Source organism: Trachurus trachurus (genome assembly GCF_905171665.1).
Source record: "Trachurus trachurus genome assembly, chromosome: 10".
NCBI classification, from domain to species: domain Eukaryota; kingdom Metazoa; phylum Chordata; class Actinopteri; order Carangiformes; family Carangidae; genus Trachurus; species Trachurus trachurus.
The window spans coordinates 21,934,846-21,958,109 of NC_139894.1; the positions used below are offsets into that span (position 1 = coordinate 21,934,846).

A 23,264-nucleotide genomic window follows, 5' to 3' on the forward strand; every position below is an offset into this window, starting at 1 on the left:
TCTGCCTTCTCTCATTTCTGCCTATTGTCAAATTGAATGTACTTCTCTGAGTTCATAGTTCTTTTTCTTTTTTCTTCTTTTCTTTTTGTTTTTAAAATGTGCCACTGTTGAGCTGCCTCATGTTAATGGTGCTAAGAAAGCTGTCAATTGTTTTCTTTTCTTTTCTTATTTTTTTCATTTCTTTTTTTTTCTTTTCTTTTCTTTTGTTTTCCCAGAGTTAACAAAAAAGAAATGCAAAATAGATTAGGTACCTAACCCTCTTTATGAATGTATATTATAATGTTATGTTTGATGTATTCACTTCATGATTCTTTGACAATGATTGGAATTACTTTTGCTCTTTTCATTAAAAGATTACCGAGCTTTATATATACTGTCTAGAGTTGTTACCAGAAGGAATCTTAATGAACTCTTGACACTACAAAATCTTGTATATTTTTTGTGTGCCAATTTGTAACATATTTTGTAAGTGTATATTTTTCTTAGAAAGTGCTGTGAAGTATTTGTGTGTGTGAGTAACCTTTTATGCGCCTCTATGGGCAGTGGAAAGGATATACAATGACAAGTTTCTGGTTTTAAAAACCAAAATATGAAAGTATCAACAGAAAACTAGAAAAATTTACATTTTGTTGGGAGTTTTGTAATAAGACCATGATCTTGTTGTGAGAGTGTTGTGTTACTGTGCAAAACACAAATAAGCAAAGAAAAAAAATGAAAACTTGGAAAAAAAATATATAATTTGTGAACAATTTGCTGTTTTATAGATTTTCATGTAAATTATTTGAGTATTATTTTGTTTTTTGTTTTGTTGTAACTGTTGCAAAGGTTTTAAATATTTGTGATCAAGCCTGTATGGTGATAATGTAATATTGGTAACTTGCTGAGTTTTGTAATAATGTTTATGGAGTAAATATACAAATTAAAATAAGATTTTGAATGCTGCTTTCTGAAGAGAGTTGGGTTGTGTTTTTTCCCGCCCACCCTTTGCCAGTAACTACAGTCAGCAACTGTAGTATAAACAATAGACATCTACATACTAATTCTCTTCTCTGCAAATCAGTTCAGTGTTTTCAAAATGATAATTATATAGGTTATATTACAATATACATTACAATTAGTATTAGAGACAGCTCATGAGATGTCAGGAGTGAAGTAGCACCCCCCACAAGTGGTGCTATACTATAATAATAGCAATAGGGAAAAATATAATCTGTTACATTCAGTGTTTGGTGTTGCTGCACAATGTCCAAGTATAGACTCAACCTTAACAATTCCAATTAGTCTGTCCCTATTTGTTACATTAGAAGATTCTTAGACGAAAGGCATTTTAATTTCTGCACGAGTCTGGCTTTGGCTCATGTTAGTTTAATGTCATATCTAATTAGCACTCAGGGTCAGGCACTGCTAGAGTGACTGCTCATCCATAACTCTGAGCTGGGCTAGAGTGGTCCACACTGCAACTCATTCTGGCATGCTTAATTGGAGCTGGAGATAGTGTCTCAGACCATAAACAGATCCTGTGATGTATGCCTCCAAAATTGTCAGGTGGTATTAGCATTGTTTTTGTTCTTTAGTCACCCATAGCAGATAAGGGTGCAGGCAAATTACAAGATGGATCGTCTAATGCAATGGATGAGGTACACCTGTGGTAATTAAATTAGATCCTTGTTGTTTTGTCAATGCGTGCTCACGTCGCGTAGACAGTCATAGTTGGCTCTCTCATTAGAACAATTTGTTTGTGTGTGCGTGTTTTTTTTATTTTATTTTTTTACATTTTAGAGAAGATTAGAAAGTAACATAAAAGAATCAGTAAATGTCAATTTGACAGTGCTTTGTAGGCAAGTAGCTACTTATTTAGTCAACAAACAACACAATTAGCCTTCTCAAAGACATTTTTGTTTGGCTGGCAGATTTGTTCTTCTACAACAAAAAAGAGGAATTTAAAAACCTGCACGTACTAATCTGATGCGTTAAAATGCTATTGTACTAATCCGAGATAAATCCTTTTTTTGTGAGTGAGAACACCTTTAAGCCACTACAGAGGATTTCAACCACTACCAAAGAGCCTCCTTTAGCTTTACTAATATTTGTGTATTTCTGGGTGTTGGTAAAATGGAAATAAAATCAGAATAACAGCTTTTTAATGATAGCTGCTGTGGGTGCTAGTTGGTTTTTTGCACATTGGCTTAAAAATGGCCTGTAAGTAGATGCCACCCACAGCCAAAGGGTCACCACTGTGTCTCTGCTGGCATGCTGATGTATCAATACTGTCCCACCTCCACCCACACAAAAGTCTAGGGCCTGCTACAAGCCTGTGGTGTTTCTTCCTCTAAAATCCATAGGCCTAGTTTTTACAATTCATTCCATCCCAATTTTAATGATCAGGGGAAATTAACAGTATAGCCTGCATCATGTCATTGACTTGGTGCAGGACTTGTTTCTAAATTTTGCAGACTACTTGGATGTTTTTGCCATGCATTTTTATGGGGGTGGGGTAGTGTTTGCCAGATTAATATCAATATCCTCATTTAGTTCATTCTAATTTAATATACAAATATAAATAGTCATTTACTGTGTCCTGCCACAAAGTTATGTGTACAAAAACATTCTCTCAGCACAATTTAGTGTGCTCAAGTTGTTAGCAAATGATAACTAATAATTGTTAAGTTACTGACAAAATACAAAGCAGCAGACAATTCAAGTTAGTAACACATAGACTTAGCAAAAAAAAAAAAAATCCTGTAAATCTTTTTCATTGTCAAAACTAAAAAGGAAATTAAACCTTAATGGTAAAAACTTTAATTTGCAAAGTAGTTCTATGCACTGACTGCATTGTAATGTTAGTCTTTGATCTAAGAGCTTGTGGTATTTTAAAGATAGTGACCCAGACATCTGTGAAACATTTGGGGGTTTATCATGAATGTACCGTGCTGTGTTTTTCCGTCTTTTTTCCTTTTGAATGTGCCTTGATAAATTGTCCATCCTCTGACACTGTGTTGTAAGCAGTGGTGTGGCTGTGCCTATAGATGTGACAAAGGCTTGCATGAATGCAGTACATCTCTTTTGATAAAAGAGCAGGAACAACCTCCTCATCAGTGACATGGCACCACCATGAGTTGCACACATGTGATAAAATATGGCAATGCTGATTCAGACAATGACATGATTTTAGCATGCACTTTGTCAGTTGCCCTTTGATAATTACTATCAGACATTTATTCTGTGTAAATATCATATAAATATTCAATCCATTGTGACCATTTGCTATTGCATTTGCTTCATCAGAACAATGTAGGCTATAACCTACTTCAAAAACACACTGGGCTACAAATGGTCAAAATTAGATTAAATATTAGCCTATTATATTCTTCAATCAATACCAATGGAATTTTGTATAGCCCTGGTTGCTGCAATGTATAGTGGGACGTAGATGACTTGATACTGCTGGTTATATCCCATGAACGTGTCACAGATGGTTTTAATTAAAATCCTTCATGTTATGATAGCCTGCTGGCGATTTAAATAGGCTGATATGGGCTGCACTTGACAGATATTTGTCCTGCAGCCTGGATTCTGCAGCGGGTAAGCGTATTTGCGTTTACAACCGCATCGTGACGCTACAGCTGAACAGCGGCACACTGTCCAAAACAAACATCCTTTTTTCTAACACTCTTCTAAAGCGAGCAAAAGGAGGTTGTTTTGCCCTGAGCCTGGTCTTTCAGGCAGCGCCACTTACCGGGTTGCGTACGGCTCACCCCGCCTCCTCCGTCACGATTGGCAGGCGCACACTCAAACCGTTTAGGTTGTGTAGTGGCCTATGGTTAGTGCGGTGCCTGTGTCTACCTGGGGGGTTAAACTGAGGGAAAAACGTCTCTTTACACCCAGTTTCCGGAACATCATTGTAGCCTTCCCAAAAGAAAGAAAATGGAATCCTGAAATCGCACTTAGCTAAACAACCAGGCGTTTTTCAGAGGGTATCAGGAGAACAATTGGACAGTGCGATTACATTGCTTGTAACATCAGTGAACAGGTAATGTATCAGGGATATGGTGACAGATGTGTAATTCGATGTGATAGCCTTTATTTTCATTAGCCAGCTAATTTTAGCTTGTTTGCTTTGGTTAGGTACTGGTTGTGAACGTCATTGATTGACGTCGTTTACTTCGTTAGCTTGCGGTGATGCTAACAGTAGCGTCAATGTGTTTTTAAATGACACCCTCGGGGTTCGTTTGTGAATTATCAGTAAAAAACAAAACAAATGACACTTGTTTATTTTACTTGTTTAATTATATCACGTTGTGGTCGGTAGATGTTTATGTCAAGTTGATGGAGTAGAGGACACGTATCACGAAGTTACTAGCTAAGTTAGCGTTAGCTCCTGCTAAATTTGCCGTTGGCAGTGAACGCAGCAACTAGCAGCTCGGCTAGTTATCATTAGAGCTAACAAGCTTTAGCGTAGTGAAAGCTCAACATAACTGAGGTTGTTTGGTCATTTGATAGGCTTGTTTTCCACTGTACACAAAACACCACACTCGCCACCCAAACCGACCGCTCTTCATTTGCCTTTGTATTAAATTACCATAATATGAAGGGTTCACTGAAATGTCCAGCGCTGGATGAAGTTGACAGTGTTGAGCAGCCCTTTACGAGGCTAAAAGCTAGCGAGCGTAAGCTCAGCTAGATGATGCCATTTTGTTTTCATCTCGACTTTGACCAACATTCTGCTTTCCCAATGCAATTAGGAACACACAGTCCATCAAGTGTTCGTAAATTAAATAATATTAAACGACCATATCTTCAAACACGTTCAGATAAAACGCATAATTGTACGTTACGGGGAAAACGTTGCGGCTGAGTTAGCGAGTGCTGCGTGGATAGCAGCTCTGTTTACAGTTTGTTTTGCAATCAGTGGATGTAAATCGTGCTAATAGTAGCCACTGAGTCAGTGTTTCTCTAAAATGTTGACCATGTTTCACTGTGATGCTGATGTGTTATGAGCCGAGATTTCGCCTTAATGAATGTTAACGTTGCCCTAGTTGACAGTAACGCACCAGGGCAGCTATTGTGTTCATAGAGTAGGAAAGGATGGTAGAAAGACTCAAAAGTGTCAAAAAGGCTATCTCAGGTTTCTCAATTGTGAACCCATTTTTGATCAGTCCTGTGCTACATATGAGAGTCTGAACTCCACATAGCTGAATGTGAAGTCAAGTTGATGTTCTAACCATCTGTTCTTGATAAACAGTTAAACTTTTTTTTCTCAGAGCAGCAACTGGATCTTGCTGAGGATTGGAGAACTCCCCTCAACCCCCCCTCCCTTCTGAACCATGGAAGGGTCTGACAGTCAAGAGCAGGGTGGCAGTGACCAGCCTGAGTCGCAGCGCAGGAGGCAGCTGGACCGGCTGGACAGGGAGGAGGCCTTCTACCAGTTTGTCAACAATCTCAGTGATGAAGACTATCGTCTCATGAGAGACAACAATCTCTTAGGCACCCCAGGTAATAAACCTGTTTTCTTATTACACTCATCTTTACTTTTGTAAACATTTGCTATGACTGTGGAAACAATAACATTTATATTTTAAACCACTCAAGGGGAATTGGTTATTGGAAAAGTATGAGTATTGTGTGAGAATACACTTCAGGTATTCAACGTGAATTAAAATGACATCAAGGGAAGTCACACAGATGCCTATGGCCAAAAAAATCAGCAAGTGATACTACAAAGCGTGTGTGTTTTTTTTCAAACAATCAAATCTTCTTCTTTTTTTCCCTTATCTCTCCCCTTAGTGTTAGTCCTCCTCTGCAGAGTTTTAAACGGTTGTTTGGGAGATTATTTAAGTTCTACAATAGGCTTTAAAGGTCCAGTGTCATATTTGGAAAGGTTTACTGGCAAAATCTGAATATACTACCCATGAATATATTTGTACAAGTATAACATAAATATAAAATAAAATCATTTGGTTTTCATAGCCTTATAATTATTCTTTTATATAGCAAGGGTCATGCTTAGAGAGTGTCGCCATCTTGTGCCGCCATGTTTGTACAGCAGCCTGAACGAAAAATCGTTTTGCAGGTTTTGTGCGCATAAATAAACCAATGAAGAAGAAGAAGAAGAAGGACCTCTCACTGATAACCTATAACATATTGTAATATGGTTTAGATCTTCACCTCATCGCTCCAGTCGTCCCAGTCATAGTAGACAAGTTTTTTTGTCCTCAGAGGCCACCGTCACTTTGTTGATGGGAGGGGTGAGTGCGAGCGAGTGTGTGCGAGCGAGTGAGCGCTGCGAACTAGAATCTGACCGCTAGCTGTCACGGTCTTCCCCCCATTTCACACACTGGACCTTTAACAATCCTAAATCTTTTATTATTAAGTTATGGCCATATGGCTTTTATGTGCACTGGAGGTATAACGCTTCACATCAGTTGGGAATGAAAAGTAGGTCACAGTGCCTTTTTAAGGGACAACGAGGAGTTTCTATTTGGTTATAAAAAAGTCTCACGTTAATGTGGATGAATCTCCGCTACCCACACTTGTTAATGGGCCCATTTTCGATAAATATATCGTTTTGTCTCTATCGTTATTTTGTTATTATTAGTGGTGGCGGAAATGCTGGTCGAGCCGACCAGCGTTTCCTTACTTTCGGTTTCGCAACGAGTCATGAGAATAACGCAGCCGAATCGCCGTTTATGGTCGGAACTACGACGGTATGTGAAACTCTTTGAACCTCTGACTTTAATTATTGATGAATGAAAACATGAGTCCGTCTTACGCCGGTCAAAGAATTTTACGGTGCGCGCGGAGGCTCATAAATGTAGTGTGAAAACGCTTCGCTTTTCCAAAACTCCTCGTTGTCCCTTTAAAATGAAGTAGTGGTTAAGAAGAGCTGCACGTTGTGTAGGACATGTGTAGTGACAATGTGCCCAATGTATATAACTAAACCGCATTATCTGTTATATATCATGCTCTGATGCCACACAAACTATACTACAACCCAGGTGCCCAGTCTTTTTTGGGTTGATAAATTGTGAATTATTTTGGTGTCAAGGACTTTCAAATATACATATATTCACATGGTGGTGGTGTTCCCCCAAAATACTACCACTGCTTTTCTTCAGATTTCTATAACAGACTAGTGGAAGTTAGCCCAAAGAAAAAAAAAAGGCCAAAGACAGTCCTGAAATGAACAGCATACCTTCTCATGACCTGTCAGCCAAAACTATGTTCTTCTCTGTCTTTACACATTTCTTACTTGGAAATACGTTAGAATTACAAGTTGTGATGAAAGTAAAGTTAGACCTCTAGTTTTGGATTTGTCAGTCTGCTGGAAACGCAACAGCCTACGGACTACTGAAGACGCCCAATCCGTTTCTGTCCCAGGACAGTGGGAGGGGGAATGTAAGTTTGGAACATCCTTTAGTGGAGCACCCTGCAAGTAGAGGTCCTTGAGTGGACAGTGGCATGCCCTGGTAAGTCCGGTGGTTTTCAGTATTGTCCTGTTGATTTGTTCAGAGGCAACAAAACAGATCTATGGGCCAAAACAACTAAACACCAGATTTTTTTTCACCATATCTCTCTACTTCCACACATGCAACTATTACAGTGTGAGTCTCTACAGATTGTCTCCTCTTTCTCTGCATTAAGTTAAAAATGGCGTAGAGGAAGTAAGCACATAGGACGAACAAAAAAAAATGTCAGGAAAGGAATATGTGAATAGCCAAAATAATTTTTTCTTTTTAAATATCAGACTTCTGTTCTGTTTTGTAACGTCTCTTCCAGGGGAAGTAACAGAGGATGAGCTGTTTAATAGACTTCAGCAAATCAAAGATGGTCCAGAACAGCAGAATAACACACCAGCAAGTGCAGAAACTGGAGAAGATCCAGTTGGTAAGTTTGCTGTTTCTGTTCTTTTCTGATTGCATGGTTCACTGTCAAACTCAGATATGATTTGTCACTTGTTAACTCCGCTGATTTTTCAGTACAACCAGAAAGCTCTGAGGATCCTGCCGGTGGGGATAGTCTCCTGGACTGGCTGAACACAGTGAGACGCACAGGCAACACAACCAGAACCGGTCATCGTGGAAACCAGTCATGGCGGGCAGTGAGCCAGACCAACCCAAACAGTGGTGATTTTCGCTTCAGCCTTGAGATCAGTGTGAACCGTAACCTCGCTGAGCAGCAGGCAGCTGCAGAAGGGGAGCAGGAGTCTCCAGAGGAGTCACCAGAGGGTCAAGAAGTGGCACCAAACCCTGAACCACAAGTCCCCATGGAGACAGAAGTGGTTGAAGAACCAGTTGTAGAGGAATTGGCTGTCATAGTGGAGCCAGAGCCAGAGCCAGAGCCAGTGCCGGAGCCAGAACCAGAGCCAGAACCAGAGCCAGAACCAGAGCCAGAGCCAGAGCAAGAGCCAGAGCCAGAGCCAGAGCCAGAACTAGAAGAGGTTGTTTCACAAGAGATTTTAGGAGAACCTCCCAGCTCGCCTGCTGCCCCACCAGTACCACCACCCCCACTTTCTCCCTCTCCACGCAGAGGACAGAGGAGAGCCCGGAGCCGTAGTCCAGAACCTCGCAGGACCAGGGCCCGTACGGCAAGGAGCCGCTCCCCTCTCAGCTTGGACCAGCTGGATGGTCTTGCTAATCTACGCCAGGCTCACATCTCCCAAGCCCCGAGCCCTGTCGCCAGTGCTCCCCCTGTGCCTCAAGTGGAGGGCAGTTCACGGACTCGACAACATGTTCTTTCTAGGCCGAGCCCTGCTGACAATGATGTTCAGCCACCCAGGGCCAGTGCAGAAACGGTTCCAGAGGCCCCAAATGTCGAATCTCAGGAAGGAGAAGCTGGTGGGGGAGAGGGGGGTGGGGAAGCCGGAGCTGGGGGGCGCCGCCCTCCTACTATTATGCTCGATCTCCAGGTGCGTCGTGTGCGTCCAGGTGAATATAGGCAAAGAGACAGCATTGCCAGCCGTACACGCTCACGCTCTCAGAACTCAAACAACACATTTCTTTATGAAAGTGAGCGTGGTGGATTTCGTAGGACTTTTTCACGCTCTGAGCGTGCTGGTGTGAGGACCTACGTCAGCACTATTCGCATACCTATCCGAAGAATCTCTGATGCAGGTTTGGGAGAGGCAACCTCAATGGCTCTCCAATCTATGATTAGGCAGATTATGACTGGTTTTGGTGAACTCGGATACCTCATGGATTCAGACTCTGACTCTTCAGATTCAAACCGTGGAGCCAACACACCTTCGGATCTGGGTGAAGCCCTCAACAACCCAGATGCACCTCCTACTGCTGCTGCTCCTCCCGCTGCTGCCGACGTTGATGAACCACCTGTGGCTGCTGGAGTCAGAGCAAGGACAGTTGAGCCTGATATGGTTGAGGGCCTTGCCACCGGTCCACTTGCTTCTGGTGGCAGGGCTCGACCGAGACCACCTATCAGCCTAGAGGAGCCCAGTTCATTACCCTTCTTACGGCTGGCTCACTTCTTCCTCCTAAATGATGACGATGAGGACCAGCCCCAAGGGCTGACAAAAGAGCAGATTGACAACCTCTCCATGCGCAACTTTGGTGAGAGTGATGCCTTGAAGACTTGCAGTGTCTGCATAACAGAGTATGCAGAGGGTAACAAGCTACGTAAGCTGCCCTGTTCTCATGAGTACCATGTGCACTGCATCGATCGCTGGCTGTCTGAAAACTCTACTTGTCCCATCTGCCGCAGGGCTGTCCTGGTATCAGCCAATCGAGAAAGTGTGGTGTAGCTCATTACAGACTGCAGGCCTTTTGTCTCAACCTAAATCTAAAATACAAGTCTATGAGAGGCTTTTGAGGAAATGTGTCTCCACTGTTGAAATGTATTTCTTTCATACCATTTGTGAGTTTGATCATAATGCAGTTGCAGGTTTGATATGGGGTGCTCCATACAGTGACATTGGGACATATTCACTCTAGTAAAACATTGATCAATGCAGTCCAAAGTTAGACACAAGCAATGCATGCTGTTTAAATCAACCTGTAGTGACCAAGCAGTTTTTGCACTGCATCAAGCCATGTGCACAAAGCAGATCTGTATCTAATAAAGAATCACTGGGTTGTAAATGCTGCACATCTGCAGGTAGTTCAGGCACTTCAAATCTCCTCTTTTGTATTAGCTCCTAAATGGCACCTTTATATACTATAAGTGGGGTGTTGGTACAATTTTTAGTTACACCAATTCAAAGTATTAGCTGTAAATAAGCTTGTAAAAATAATTTTGAATCATACTATTTGTATCATTGAATTGGGTATGGACTGTAAATTATGTCATGGAGATTAGGGTAGTGTTGGTCACAATTACTCTTGTCATGGCATTTCTAAATTTGGTGTTAAACATATAAGTGGTATCAGTGTACACAGCAGAGTTAGAGATTGTGATGTCCACAGGATGTAGGACATAAATTGGTTTTCCATTTACATTGTGACTTGTACTCTCCTTTTTTGTTCAACTGAAAGAAACAAACTATTATTTTGGAGTGGCATATACCATGGTATTTCTCAGTGTGCTGAATTGTTAAAAAAAAGAAAGAAAAAAAAGAATGTACAGTAATAAGGGAGAGAGAAATTCAGCTACTTTCTTTTTCAAAGCACAAGTTTATGTTTGACTCTTAACATCTTTATTTTCTTGATCATTAAAAAAGATTGAGTAGTATCCATACCAGAAATAAGGGATGTCTTGATATTGGTAGTACATATTGGAGTTGAGATCAAGTTGTTGGCATGTGAATTTTCCCACCTCAAAAGTACTATACTAAAAGGCATGACATTATAGACATTTAAATGTCACTTCTACTTCTGCTTCACTCCCTCCCTCCTCCCCCACCCACTTGTAAAAGGATATTTTTAATGCAAAACGACATCACAATCATTCTGTGCTAACATCCATGAGCTGTTGGTCTGATGCTTAATTTTGCCACTAACAATGGATTGTGGACAATGGATTATTAATTGACTTATCTAAACTGGTATTGGCATAGAGTGAAAACGACCTGGGGGACAAAAACTAAATTGAAATGTGGCCTTCTCAACCTCACCTCAGTGTACAGGTGAGAAGTCTTTATTCCAAAGGTTCAGGTTTTGGATATAAACCAAGTCTGAAAAAGTTGACATTGTTGTTGTTCTGCCTCATTGAGGATCCAGAAGAAAAGTGAGGATGCCCACCCACTGTCTCACGAGCAGATCCTCCATATCAGTGTGCAATACATGCAAAGGTGAAAGTACGGCAATACAAACCACAATATAGATGTATGCTATTCTTAAAAAAACTGTCGTTAATGGCTAAAATCTTAAATGAAGACTTATTACGTTTTAAAATGTGTTGAAGTTCATTTTATTTTATTTAGAAGTTCTGTAGATTTTAATAGCACTGTTGATGAACAGGAACATTAGCTGAGGGAAGAAAAGGGCATTGCTATGAATGCCATCCTGTCATGTTTCTTGTTTCACTGTTTGATGTCTTTATCACAAATATTACTCCCTTTCTTGGGAAGTTTGAATGCAAGAAGTTGTCATTGTTAAAAACCATAAACATGTAAATGAAATGTATGTTCCCTCTCAGGCCATGCTTTAGTTTTGGCCTTGTTCTGTGACTCACCCAGTGCAGTATCTTAACTGGGTTTTAAATGACTAAACTAACCGCTGAATTAAAGTTGTTATGCTACAAAATGCATTGCCGTCATGCACTCTGTACTCTGACCGTGCTGTTTGATCATTATATATATATATATATATATGGACATTTTATTAGTGACTAACTTTACCTTGTAATAATTTATTTGAATCTTTTATCTTTGATGACAATGTTTTATTAATGATGTGATTGTGAGATGTGTTTTTAGATCACACTCATTCACTCGCACTGAATACAAAATACACTCAATGTCCATTTAATTAGGTATACCCATCCAACAATACAACAACTCTGCCATAACATGCAATATACATGTGCACTATACATGCACTTTAATAATTTTACAGGTTTCAATTCCAAATGTGTAAGTTCAGTTCTGTGTCTATTATTGGACCTGTGGTGTTACTGGACTACACTATATAGAGTGGTGTTCTTTCAGTCACACAGAAGTGTGGGCAGATTTTTGGAAATACCTATGACTACCCGGCCCAGTACAACAAACATCTCCAAATGCTAAAACATAATTTGATCAACAAGTCCGAACGGTTTAACTTGATGTTAGTAGACTGCACAGGTGAACACAAAGAAGTGCATTGTGTGATCACTTGTGATGCTTTGGACCATTTGCACTTCGGAAAGAAGTGTTATGGTTGCTGGTGGCACCCCTACAGGCAGGAGTTGTCATGTTCATTCAGGTGGCAAACAAACAAATGTCTTTATGTCCCTTAACTTTGTTGGACAAGCCACAGTATACAACCATTAAAATGGCAACACTAATGCTACACTTACAGAGAGCTGGGGGGTTTTAGTGTGTAGTATGGGTACAACAACAACCCACACAGACTATATGAAAGGTAGTGACGGTTCACAGTCCACAGGGAGAAACACGGAAGTGTCGGTGGTGATAGACAGACCTCGGTGAGGATGGCGCTGCGGGCTGTTGGGAGTCGTTTGTCGCATTTTCAAAGGAACTGTTTCAAGGTAATTTATATTATTTTATACAAACTTTAGAGAACCGCTGACAAACTGTTCCCACTATTATGAGCCATGTAAGTCAGGGCTGAGACTGTCGTTTCCGAAAAAACAAAAACAAGCTAAATTACCGACTCATTTGACATGTGTCCTTCAGCTTACATTTGTGGATTTAATATTAGTTTTCTACATTGCTGCAGAGCGCTACACCATTAAGTTAATATTCCAGATGTCGTTTACACTGTCCTTTCAGGTGCTCTCAGTACGCAGTAGGCCTACACATTCACCACGAGGGGGCGCTGTTGATACAGGAATAAAACGCTCCTACTCAGCACCATGACAAAGAATTTACTGTCTTATACATCCTCTCACTTATAGGTTTCCTTCATTCAAACACAACTGGATGTCAGATTCAAAAGAACCTGCCCAGTAGAACTGAGCCATCTGGACCATTTGGTTCTTACCGTGAAAAGTGTACCAGACACCATCAACTTCTACACCTCAGTCCTTGGCATGGAGGTCGTCACTTTCAAGGTATTCATTCATTCAGTCATGGAGAAAAATTGGCAACATGGGTTCAAAGATAAATGTAGGCCTACAGCTCGAGCAGAATAGATCTCCTTACTTGTAGGCTAAAGTTGTTGTTTTTTTAAATTCAGAAGTTAGTGTCAGACAAATCTGAAAAGAAAATCACATGGTTGTCGAGTCTTAGGAAGGCCTCTGTTGTTGATGGCTTCAGTCTTAAATGGATGCTTATATGTGTTTAATACAGCAATAATACTGACACATGGTTGCTAATGCAGGGGTCAAGAAAAAAGTATGTTGTGCTTTCCACTAGGTGGCAGGCTTTGATTAAAAATCACTGATCTATGTCATCTCTGCGTCTCTGCAGGGAAACCGTAAGGCTCTGGGTTTTGGCCAACAGAAGTTTAACCTTCACCAGCTGGGTCAGGAGTTTGAGCCAAAAGCCAAGCATCCAACCCCTGGCTCTGCAGACCTGTGCCTTATCACCCAAACCCCTCTGGCTACAGTAGCTGCACATCTGAAGGTACTTCAGCCGATTGTCTTGAATTACAAATGTCTGTCTTAGTCATAGGAAGGTGGCTGCTACATTTTTAACACCACTTGACCTCTAATTGACTTTCCATGTCACATTTTGTTTAGATGTATCTGCAGTGTTTGGGCTCAGTTTCTGCTTTCTCTTCTCTTCTGCAGGATTGTGGAGTCAAGTTAGAGGAGGGTCCGGTGCAGAGGACTGGGGCTGTGGGGACAATCACATCTCTGTACTTCAGAGATCCAGACCACAATCTCATCGAAGTATCAAACTACAACCAGTGAATATCAGAGAAATCTTCCTGAGACCATTTTGGCCTCATTTGCGAACTTATAAATGCATGAAAACTTGGCACTAACCCAGGCATTCTCCGCACAACTTCTGTTTGAGCTATGAGGCTTTTAGACCAAAATTATTGTAGTTCAAAGAACACTATATTTAGAGTGGGCTAGATAACATCAGCGGACTATGCAGAAACACAGTTCCTTTGTAGTTATGCTGACTGTTATTTGCTATTTAAAATGTATGTGGAGAAAGGCTGTTTTGTTTTTTGTAATACCATGAAAAGTGAAAGATTTTAGTTGTAAGCAAGGGGCTTCTTATGAAGGCTTTTTTCTCTTGAGAAACCAAAAGTTAACATAAGGATTTTTCTTGTTTTTGATACACAGTATCTTGCCCATTTGAATAAAACAAACAAAACAAAATTCTATTTCTTGTGATTTATGTTTTACAGATATTATATGAATCAAAATAAACATACTTTTTCAATTAATTGTATATGGCAACAATTGTACTTGCTCATTGGTTCAGCATTGTTTATTGTTTAGTGCAAGCTGGTTCAGACTTGCAATAAACAATATTTAATTTGCTGTATTTGCTTCAAATATAGTGGACTATTCACAGAACATACAAAATAGCATGTATGCTTGTGTGGAGTAGAAAAATGGAGATTTGACTTTTAATCTCTGAATCCTAATAAGCAAACTGGGGTGGTTAAAAGTATATATGTACGCACACACGACTTTTACAGTTCAGTCTGCAAGCTGAAGCACAGCATAGTTAGCATATTCTTGAGCATGGTTGCAGCAGGATTGACTGTAAGCATTGCAAGCTGAAGCACAGCATAGGTATCCTTCAGCATGGCTGCAGCAGGTTTGGCGTCAGGCTCTGTCTCATTAAGTGATTAAATGAAAGGTGAGTGGGAGTAACTTGAACTGGTCCCTATGTGAAGTCCCCAATCAAAATCTTAGCCTCATACAGCAAAGACACACCTCCTAAATAAAGTTTTAGACTTATGCAAGACATGTCCCCCAACGTTAACAGTTTCCTCCATATTTTAATTGCACTTCCCTAACAAGCGTCTTGGTGCCTGTTCTGAATACCGGTAGTCAACAAACTAAAACCCAACAGCTGAGTAACCATGCTGATAGGAACACTAAATTGCCCTACTTGCTGACATTTGAAAGGGAATTTACGAAGACTTTGGCGTCTAATTAAATAATTGGATCATTTCATGCCAAGTCAGGCTGTCTTGTTCTATAAGCTGTCAACTAGCACAACCTGGGTGTTTATTGTATGCCTATTGGTTATTTGAAAGGCCTATGTAAACAGGGATTACACCGTGTTGTCTAAAATAAACATTAATGTACAATAGCACATTTTACACTAACTATGACATAGTGCCAAACCATAATGGGGAGTGATGGATAGTTAGAGTTTTTCAGATACCAGGAACGAAACACAATTCAAACCCAGGCAATACACATGTAACAAATACGTTAAAATAGCACGTCCGCTTTTGTGCTTCTGTTCTGCTAATGTCACCACTTCAAGCTAACCACACAAACAGGTGTCGTATGAAAGTAGAGACTCTTCTGATTACAAAGATGTCTCCCCCATCACTGTGCGACAGAAACTCTAGCAGCCAAAGAGTAGCAAGAATAAGCGTCACATAATTAAAGTCTGAAATGCATTGTGAAGGTCCTGGCTGTTTACATAAAGACGAAGGGGTTTCTAGGGTGAAGACTGCACTCTTTTTATCATACTATCTTTGGGGTGACTTCCTTCTGGAGCGTCAGCTGTGTTTCTCACTTTGAAACAGGCCCATGAAGTTTGTTTGTTGTTGTTTTTGTTTGTTTCTCCTTAGTTTGACACCACAAACACCTGCTCCTAGTTATTGCAAAATTGGGTTTGTGTACATTCTTATTCGCATTGTTTAGCTATATTCAAATTTCTATGCATATTTTTATTAGTAAAATATCTGCTCCAGTTGGAGTCAAACATCATTTCTGTTGTATGGTCTTATTTGAATGGGAAAATGTGAAGAGGTCTTGGTGAAATCAAAACGACCCAAAGACAGTTGTATTTGGATGGAATGAATAACCATTATGATATAGGCTATTAGTGAAATACAATTAGTTTTCCAGTCTGGTGCCTGAGAAAGGTGAAATTCCACCTGGACATATCTGTGATATTATAACATCTGTAAAATTGCTCAGGTTCACTTTTTTAGCATCTCCTTTCGCACAATTCTCAGAATTAGTAAAGTAATATAATGAGTATTACCAGAGACGTTATACATATTACTTTACTAATTCTTAGATTCACTGGGCTTACTATCCCATGATTCAAGGGTAGATTTTACTCTAAATAATGTGTTTTTTTTCTAAGTGGCGATGAAAAATGAATGAAAATTTACATTTTCTACAGTGCTCCAGCCTCCAGATTAATTTACTCAAACAACCGTCTTCATTCTGACATGTCGGTTGTAATCTCACAGGTTTTATCTTCCTTTTTTAAAAAAACAAACAAAAACGGACTGAAATAAAACTACAAATTAATTAATTCATATCTGCCCCATCCCTAATCCCCCAACCCAGGTAGTGTAGCTATAACAGAGTCAAGGGCGTAACCACCATATACAGTGCTATGGTTAAAATGTGCATACATACAAAGATGTGGAACAAATAAGATTTCTCCCAGCATAAGTCAATCCCATTGCTTTGTTCTGTTTTGAATATGACCTTGGTCTACTCTGGACTGAAATAACAAAACACAGTGGCGGTAACAAAGATTACACTGCAACAGAGACACAGAACAGTCTTGTCCTGGTGAAATTCACTTCCTGTGAGTTGCTGGTGAGTTTTCACATTCTGTAGACAGCAATACGAGTGTGAACGATGATGACAGAGTAACGCCAAGCCCATGGCCATCGTCTGCTCGCCCAGGCTTGGCTGCCATCTGTTTCCACTGACAGTGCAGCCTTTGGTTCAGTGGAAGCAGCTCTGCTAGTGCTCTCATAACAACAGCCCTTTCTGGCAGTGAGATCATGTCTGCTCACACCCACAGAGATGGAAGCAACAGGTGGGGCCTTTCTGCCCATCCATCATGTAGGACATCTTCTTACAGATTGCGTTATGGCATGGACATGACCAACTTATCCCCCCATTGAAGCACATAGTATGTGTGTCTCAGTCCTGCTGCTAACCTCCTCCCAGCATTTTGCATACCTCCCATTGTGAGCTCTATGACATCAGAGAAGACTTTTTCCTTTGTGACACTAGACGTATGCACATTTAACATCAACCTCACAACACACTACAGCACATTGACATTGTTATGTATATTGACATGGGTGCTTTCTGAAATTATTTATTTATTTATTATGATTGTACATTTTAAGAAGAAGGAAAATCAATCACAACTTTATTAAGACTAGCACAGTACAGAACAGGAATCCTTTGTGCTTTTTCCTTTTCAGTTTACTGTAACTTGATTATACTTCATACATGCACAGACTGAAACAAATGGAAAATGAGGCAAAATATTGAAGAAATAGTTAAACTATATGATTATATTGTACAGGATGGGAACACGGCTAATGCTCATACTCATGAAGTGCACATATAATAATTTTCTGTAATACCTTATAGCAACTTTTAAAATATTTGATATTTTTGTTATGTGGTTGTTGTGTGTGTGTCTGTACATGTTTATTGCAGCTGTGAGAGCAGAGAGATGCAGTTGTCATGTTTGTGCAGCTCGTCCACCCACCACATCATTCCCTTGTGACGTACGCACATTTAACAGCCACCTTAACTTATGTTGTTGTTGTTTTTTACCATTAAATTAAAGTACTGTACACATATTTTATTGTAATCTCTGGCAGTTGTCCTGCTCTTACATAAACTCACACACAAATAATCTGATCAAATGGAAGAACTACACAATATAATTGTCAGTTAACTTAACGATTATCAAAACATTGTAGAACTGGTTGTAAAAACCCATCTGCCCCGTTGCTGTCCATTTTATGTTGACAGAAAATCACCACAAGTTTATTAAGACTAGCACAAGAAGAGAAATCATTTATGTTTTTCCCTTTGCAATTTTACTTAATTATACTTAATACATACACATTTAAACAGACTGGAACAAATGGAAAATGTGGCAAAAATAGTGAAGAACTAGTCAAAATATATAATTATAGTGTACAGGGTAGGGTGCATGGCTGATGCTCATGCACATGTAATAATCTAGCAAGCAAGCAAAACTTCATTTATAGAGCACATTTCATTTCAGGTGGAAGCACAATGTGGTTTACAGGGCATTCCACAAGGCAGGTAAAACAATAAAAACAATAATGGGCCACAAATAATTAATAAATAAATGAATAAAATAAAATAAAAACAGTTAAAACAATAAAAGCATATACCAGACTACTGAAAGGCACAGCTAAAAAGGAATGTTTTCATGTTGGGGCACATCTGATATGAATGGGTAGGCTGTTCCATAATCTTGGGGCGTAGTAACTGAAGGCAGCCTCACCATTTTTAATGCTAACCCTGGGAACAGTCTTGAGATAAAAGCATGGACAAGTGTTTCAGCATCATCATGGGATAAAACATTTGCTGTAGTACCTTATAAGGTACTACAGCGAATGTTTTATCCCTTTTAAATTTTTGATATTTTTGCTGTGTGGTTGTTGTGTGTCTGTAAATGTTCATTGCAGCTCTGAGAGAAGGGAGGTGCAGCTCTCATGTTTGTGCAGCACGTCCACCACATCAATCAGCCTCTCAACCTTCTCTGAGGGAAGCACCGACCCTGCGTTGTTTCTGAACTTCTTCCTCAGGCTCTCATTGGTCAGTGGGTTGCGCCAGTGACCGTAGAAGGTGTCACAGCGCCCGCTCAGAATGTCTCCTCCAACAAGTGTCACCTGGACCTCGCCGTACATGCGGTTGAAATTGGCTGGGTTGTCATCAGGATGCTCCATGTGAACACGGCTCAGCAGAGCGAGCAGCTCAGGGCGGCTCATGGCAGCGGGTGTGAAGGACTGTACCGTCACCTCGCCATCCAGGAGAGCGCTGCAGGCATTGAACTGGAAGGAGTGGCGCGCCTCATGCTCAGACTCAGGGAAAGGCCTGTTGATGTACTTTGATTTGGGGACTCTGAGCTGGATGTCCTGGATTTGAGCTGGGGAGACGGTGCCAGGGCCGAGTCCCACAAGAAGCTTATGGACCGAGGCTGCGGCATCTGCCACCCAGTGCATCCCCAGATGGGCGGGGAAACGCTTAAAGCCCATGTCTTGCTCCTCAAGCAGGAACATATGGCTGTCATGACTGGGTGATTGTAAAGGCTGTGGCACATAGTCTTCATAAAAAGCACTGAAGCCGGCCACCCCTGCCACAGCATCCAGCACCAGGGGACTGGCCTCCAGGCCTCGGGAGGCCAGCAGAGCAGCCTCCAGCCCCAAGCGTGAAGCATTGCCAATGTGGAGGGGTTTGGACTGAGTGGCAGCATTGGCCATGGGGGCTCCAGATAGAGAAGCAGCTATGGCCAAGGCGTGACTGCACTGGGAGTCATCCAAGGACAAGAGGCGAGCACAGGCAGCTGCACTTCCCATTGTCCCCACCACACTGGGAGGGTGAAACCTGGTGATGAGAGAGAAGAGAGCCTTTGGTTACTTGTTTTGGAGCAAATTAGTCTCGTGACTAAAGGAGCATTTTAAAATTTCCTGGCTTCAGCAGAAATCCTGTGTGTAAATATGTCCCAGCCTGAGTGACTACGTGACTCTCCTCTCCACAGACAGAGACAGTGTATTTCAGGGATGTTAAAGGAAGTTGAGTTTTAGTCATTTCAGTACTTGAAAAACAAGCAAATGCTGTGGTGGGTCATTTGACTGGGTGTAAACACTTGGCAAAAGGAGTCTAGTGTGATTCTCCTCCACATGGCTAATTGTGCTAACATTACCCACAGAGCCTCTGCTGTCCCTGTAACACGCCTTTCACAGCTCATTGGCACCACTGACAGACTGCACATTACATTGCACCGGCCTTGTAAACCACACTGCAAAGATCAGCAGAGTCATACTGTATATGGATCTCTTGAGACTTATGTAAAAAAAAAAAAAAAAAAAATTTAGCAAGGAACTGGCTTTATCCTTATTTCCACCTGCTGCTATTAGCCCATACATTATAGTTGGCGTTACCAATAGGACTCTGGGGTTCTCACCTCTTGGGGATGTTGTGGGCCTCATTAGAGAACCTCATCAGTCGTCCCTGGATCTCGATGCCGACATTGAAAGCCAGCAGGAAGTCCAGGCCACTAGGTTTTCTATTAGCGGGCATCATGTCACTGAGCGCCAACACAGCAGGAAGAACTGCTCCTGAGGGGTGAGTGGCAGGGTGCCATGTATCATCAAAGTCCATGGAGTGAGTCTGAAGCAAGAGGATAACTTTTTTTTAGTCATGATTGCATAGCACAGAGATATTTGTTTAATTAAAAACAGTGAAATGGTCATTACTTTTACATGCTGCTAGCAAGAACACTATTATTTGTTTGTCCTTTTGGGCTGGCTACTTGGGTAATGAAGCTGAATATTTAGTGCCTCTGAAATTGTCTGGTGTAGTGCAGACAATGGTGACACATCGGTTCCACCTATTCACACTCACCGCCACTCCATTGACAAAAGCTGCCAGTGTCGGGGAGAGCCTGGTGCCCCTACGTCCGTAAACAGAGCTGATGTCATCGGGCGCGTACATGTGCTGAGGGGAAAAGACAGAGACAGGTAAACACAGGGAGCCGTCACAAGGGCATGAGACAAAATATGTGTCACAGTTTGTCATAATTTGCATTCTTTAAATATAATACCTTTGAATAGCTCAAGACTCCTTCAACTGAGAAATACTGTATAATTATAACTATTGTTTTTTCAACAACTCATTTTTCAACATTTGCATTGCTATTTGCTTTCACAGTCTCTCACTGTCACATTCGTCCCTTCTTTTTAATCTCTCCGTCCTGTGCCTCACCTGACAGTGCTGCAGGGCCAGTTCAAACACCTCTGTTGTGCTGCCAATCAGACCAACCCCAATGCTGTCCAGCACCATCCTTTTGCTGCGGTGGAGGACGGTGGGGGACAAATGCTGAGGCTTTATTTCACTGATGAACTTCCCAAAGCTGGCTGTGACTATGTCCTCAGGGGCTGGACTCTTCAGAACTGCAGAGGTGTAGGAAAAGAAGAAAAGAATACAGGAATCATTATTAGGAGAGGATTATTTATCTTTCACATCCTGTGGCAGAACAGAAACCACACTTGCATGATTAGTATAGTTAATAGAGTTTGAGAGTTTTTTTTTTGTGACAGCCTGAATGAATGAAGTAATTTGTCTCTCACAGTCTGACAGCATTGTAGGCTACTGCTTTCTGAAGGGTCAAGAGGAACTCTGAACTCAGGTCCATGTACTAGTATTTTCTTGTGTCATCTTAGTGTCATATGAAATTAAACACTTTAGGCATTAGCTCTGTGTTTAAATGATGCACTTTATGCCAAAAGTTAAACCAATAACATGGAAAAAAGCTAGCAAGCAGACAGATGGTCAATATTGATTTAATACAATTTAACCAACTATTGTTCACACAGTCAAGAGCTCCAACCACCTTTAACCAGAGGATGGTTTACCTTGCACTGCAGAGTTATGCATTCCTCTGACGACCCACACTGGCATAATTTTCTGTGGAACAAGAATAGACAGTTGAATATATCTGAAAGCTAAGGAAATCATCTACTGCATTAGTTATTGGCCGCTGTAGATATACAGATAAACTCTTGAGTATAGTGTATGCAATTCAATTATTTTAAATTTTGTATTAAATATTTTTGCAGACTGAATTTAGTCAGTTTAAATTTGCCCAACTATAAAAATTAAATGTACACCCTTCATTACTGTCTTATTCATCCAGCTAAAAACACCTACAAAAATAATGTGAATATTTACCCGCAGTTTAGACATCATGGCTCCAGTACAGTGTTTTCCTTTTTCCTGTTAGTGATACAGTCAGTGCAAGAGGCAGTGAAAGATGCTGTTTCTCATTTGCAAGGTGCCTACCTTATAAAGCCCCTGGGAATGACTTCCGGTTACCTTACTTGTACAAGGAAGGGCAGACACAGAGTTTGAAGTCAGGAATTTCCATTGTAATCAGCATCACCATTATCAGAAGAGGTGGTAACACTGTGGGCTGGTGTCAGCACTATTTTATTAAACTCCTCCTACAAGCCATAAGCCGTATTTATGATACACCTGCATCTCTGCTTCACGCCACTTCATCTGTGCAAGCATCTTGATAAGGTAAGGCTTATTATAATATTGTTATTGATGTTGTGACTGAGGTAACTTCAATTTGCTTATTGAGATGCTAAGATGAAAAAAGCTCATGAGTAGAAATTTCAGTTTTTTTGGTTCATTTGGCTATTCTATCATAATATAATATTATGATGGATTATATGAATACATATACACATATATGTATATGTATGTATATACGTATATACAAAACAGGAACGTCTTATCAAATAGTACTTCTCACGCATGATCCCCAATAGCTTGCCCTAAAGCACAGCTTGTCTAGAGTCAGGTATTATGTCGTGTCATGTCATGAATTTATTAGCACTTCCTAATCAATTTCCTGTTCTGAGAGACTTAGCTGTAAGTATTTTTTTCCTATTAAAACATTACCTTCTTTTTGTACATGTTACTTAAGTCAGAAATACTGTACTTACAGCACCGTGTTTCTTTAGAAAATGAATTGCACCAAGATTTTCCATCTGTACTGCATTATATCACCCATCACTCACTACTTAGGCTGTTCATCGATATCTTGCCTTTAGATTTTTCAAAACATTGTTTACATTCTTTGCCAGCTGTTCGAGCAAAACATCCATTAGTCAACAGAGTTACTATGGCAACACTAGATGGGTTTCCAGCAAGTTTCTATGGTGAACCAGGGGTGTTGGGCATGTTATCCAATGGGATCAGTGCATTCCTGGTACTTCTGCAGAACTTCAATACAGCACGTACTGGAATTTCACCAGTAGGAGTGGAGAATATCCTTGCAGGTAAAACCTGCAGTAAATGTGCAAGAAAATTTAAAAGTAACATAAAATGGGGTCATGCTAATTTATAACATTTTTTCCAGGTGTCCATCTTATTCTGATTGGTGGTATTTGCCAACTGGTGGCAGGACTGCTTTCCTTCAGAAAATATGATCATCTGAGTGGCACTGCCTTCATTGGTTATGCTGC

At 40.6% G+C, this 23,264-nt stretch overlaps 3 protein-coding genes across 4 annotated transcripts; 2 read left to right on the forward strand and 1 right to left on the reverse strand.

The window, feature by feature from the left end:
- Positions 1 to 3,795: 3,795 nt before the first annotated feature.
- On the forward strand, positions 3,796 to 11,681 carry rlim (ring finger protein, LIM domain interacting). 2 transcript variants are annotated; one of them, XM_083980970.1, is made up of 4 exons: positions 3,796 to 4,030; positions 5,262 to 5,493; positions 7,777 to 7,884; positions 7,977 to 11,681. In XM_083980970.1, exons 2-4 carry the CDS (start codon positions 5,325 to 5,327, stop codon positions 9,752 to 9,754), a joined length of 2,055 nt encoding a protein of 684 aa, XP_083837096.1. In that variant the 5' UTR covers positions 3,796 to 4,030; positions 5,262 to 5,324; the 3' UTR covers positions 9,755 to 11,681. The 2 variants fall into 2 exon arrangements, with proteins under 2 accessions (XP_083837096.1, XP_083837095.1); XM_083980969.1 differs by having other exon boundaries at positions 3,817 to 4,030; positions 5,267 to 5,493.
- An 843-nt stretch (positions 11,682 to 12,524) lies between these two features.
- Positions 12,525 to 14,382, forward strand: glod5 (glyoxalase domain containing 5). Its single transcript, XM_083980887.1, has 4 exons — positions 12,525 to 12,639; positions 13,009 to 13,164; positions 13,523 to 13,678; positions 13,846 to 14,382. Exons 1-4 carry the CDS (start codon positions 12,583 to 12,585, stop codon positions 13,966 to 13,968), a joined length of 492 nt encoding a protein of 163 aa, XP_083837013.1. The 5' UTR covers positions 12,525 to 12,582; the 3' UTR covers positions 13,969 to 14,382.
- Positions 14,383 to 18,686: 4,304 nt separating this feature from the next.
- LOC310992918 (cis-aconitate decarboxylase-like) lies at positions 18,687 to 21,123 on the reverse strand (the record flags this gene model as incomplete). The annotated part of the gene is made up of 4 exons (XM_083981148.1): positions 20,995 to 21,123; positions 20,635 to 20,727; positions 20,195 to 20,400; positions 18,687 to 19,614 (listed from the first exon to the last, which is right to left on the reverse strand). The coding sequence occupies exons 1-4, from the start codon at positions 21,070 to 21,072 to the stop codon at positions 18,687 to 18,689; spliced, it is 1,305 nt and encodes a 434-aa protein (XP_083837274.1). The 5' UTR covers positions 21,073 to 21,123.
- Between the last annotated feature and the right edge of the window lie 2,141 nt (positions 21,124 to 23,264).

Coding starts and splice junctions, on each gene's coding strand:
- rlim (XM_083980970.1), top strand. CDS start 5,325: ATGGAAGGGTCTGACAGTCAAGAGCAGGGTGGCAGTGACCAGCCTGAG. Junction 5,494..7,776: donor CAATCTCTTAGGCACCCCAG/GTAATAAACCTG, acceptor CGTCTCTTCCAG/GGGAAGTAACAGAGGATGAG. Junction 7,885..7,976: donor AACTGGAGAAGATCCAGTTG/GTAAGTTTGCTG, acceptor CTGATTTTTCAG/TACAACCAGAAAGCTCTGAG.
- glod5 (XM_083980887.1), top strand. CDS start 12,583: ATGGCGCTGCGGGCTGTTGGGAGTCGTTTGTCGCATTTTCAAAGGAAC. Junction 12,640..13,008: donor TTCAAAGGAACTGTTTCAAG/GTAATTTATATT, acceptor TCTCACTTATAG/GTTTCCTTCATTCAAACACA. Junction 13,679..13,845: donor CAGTAGCTGCACATCTGAAG/GTACTTCAGCCG, acceptor TCTCTTCTGCAG/GATTGTGGAGTCAAGTTAGA.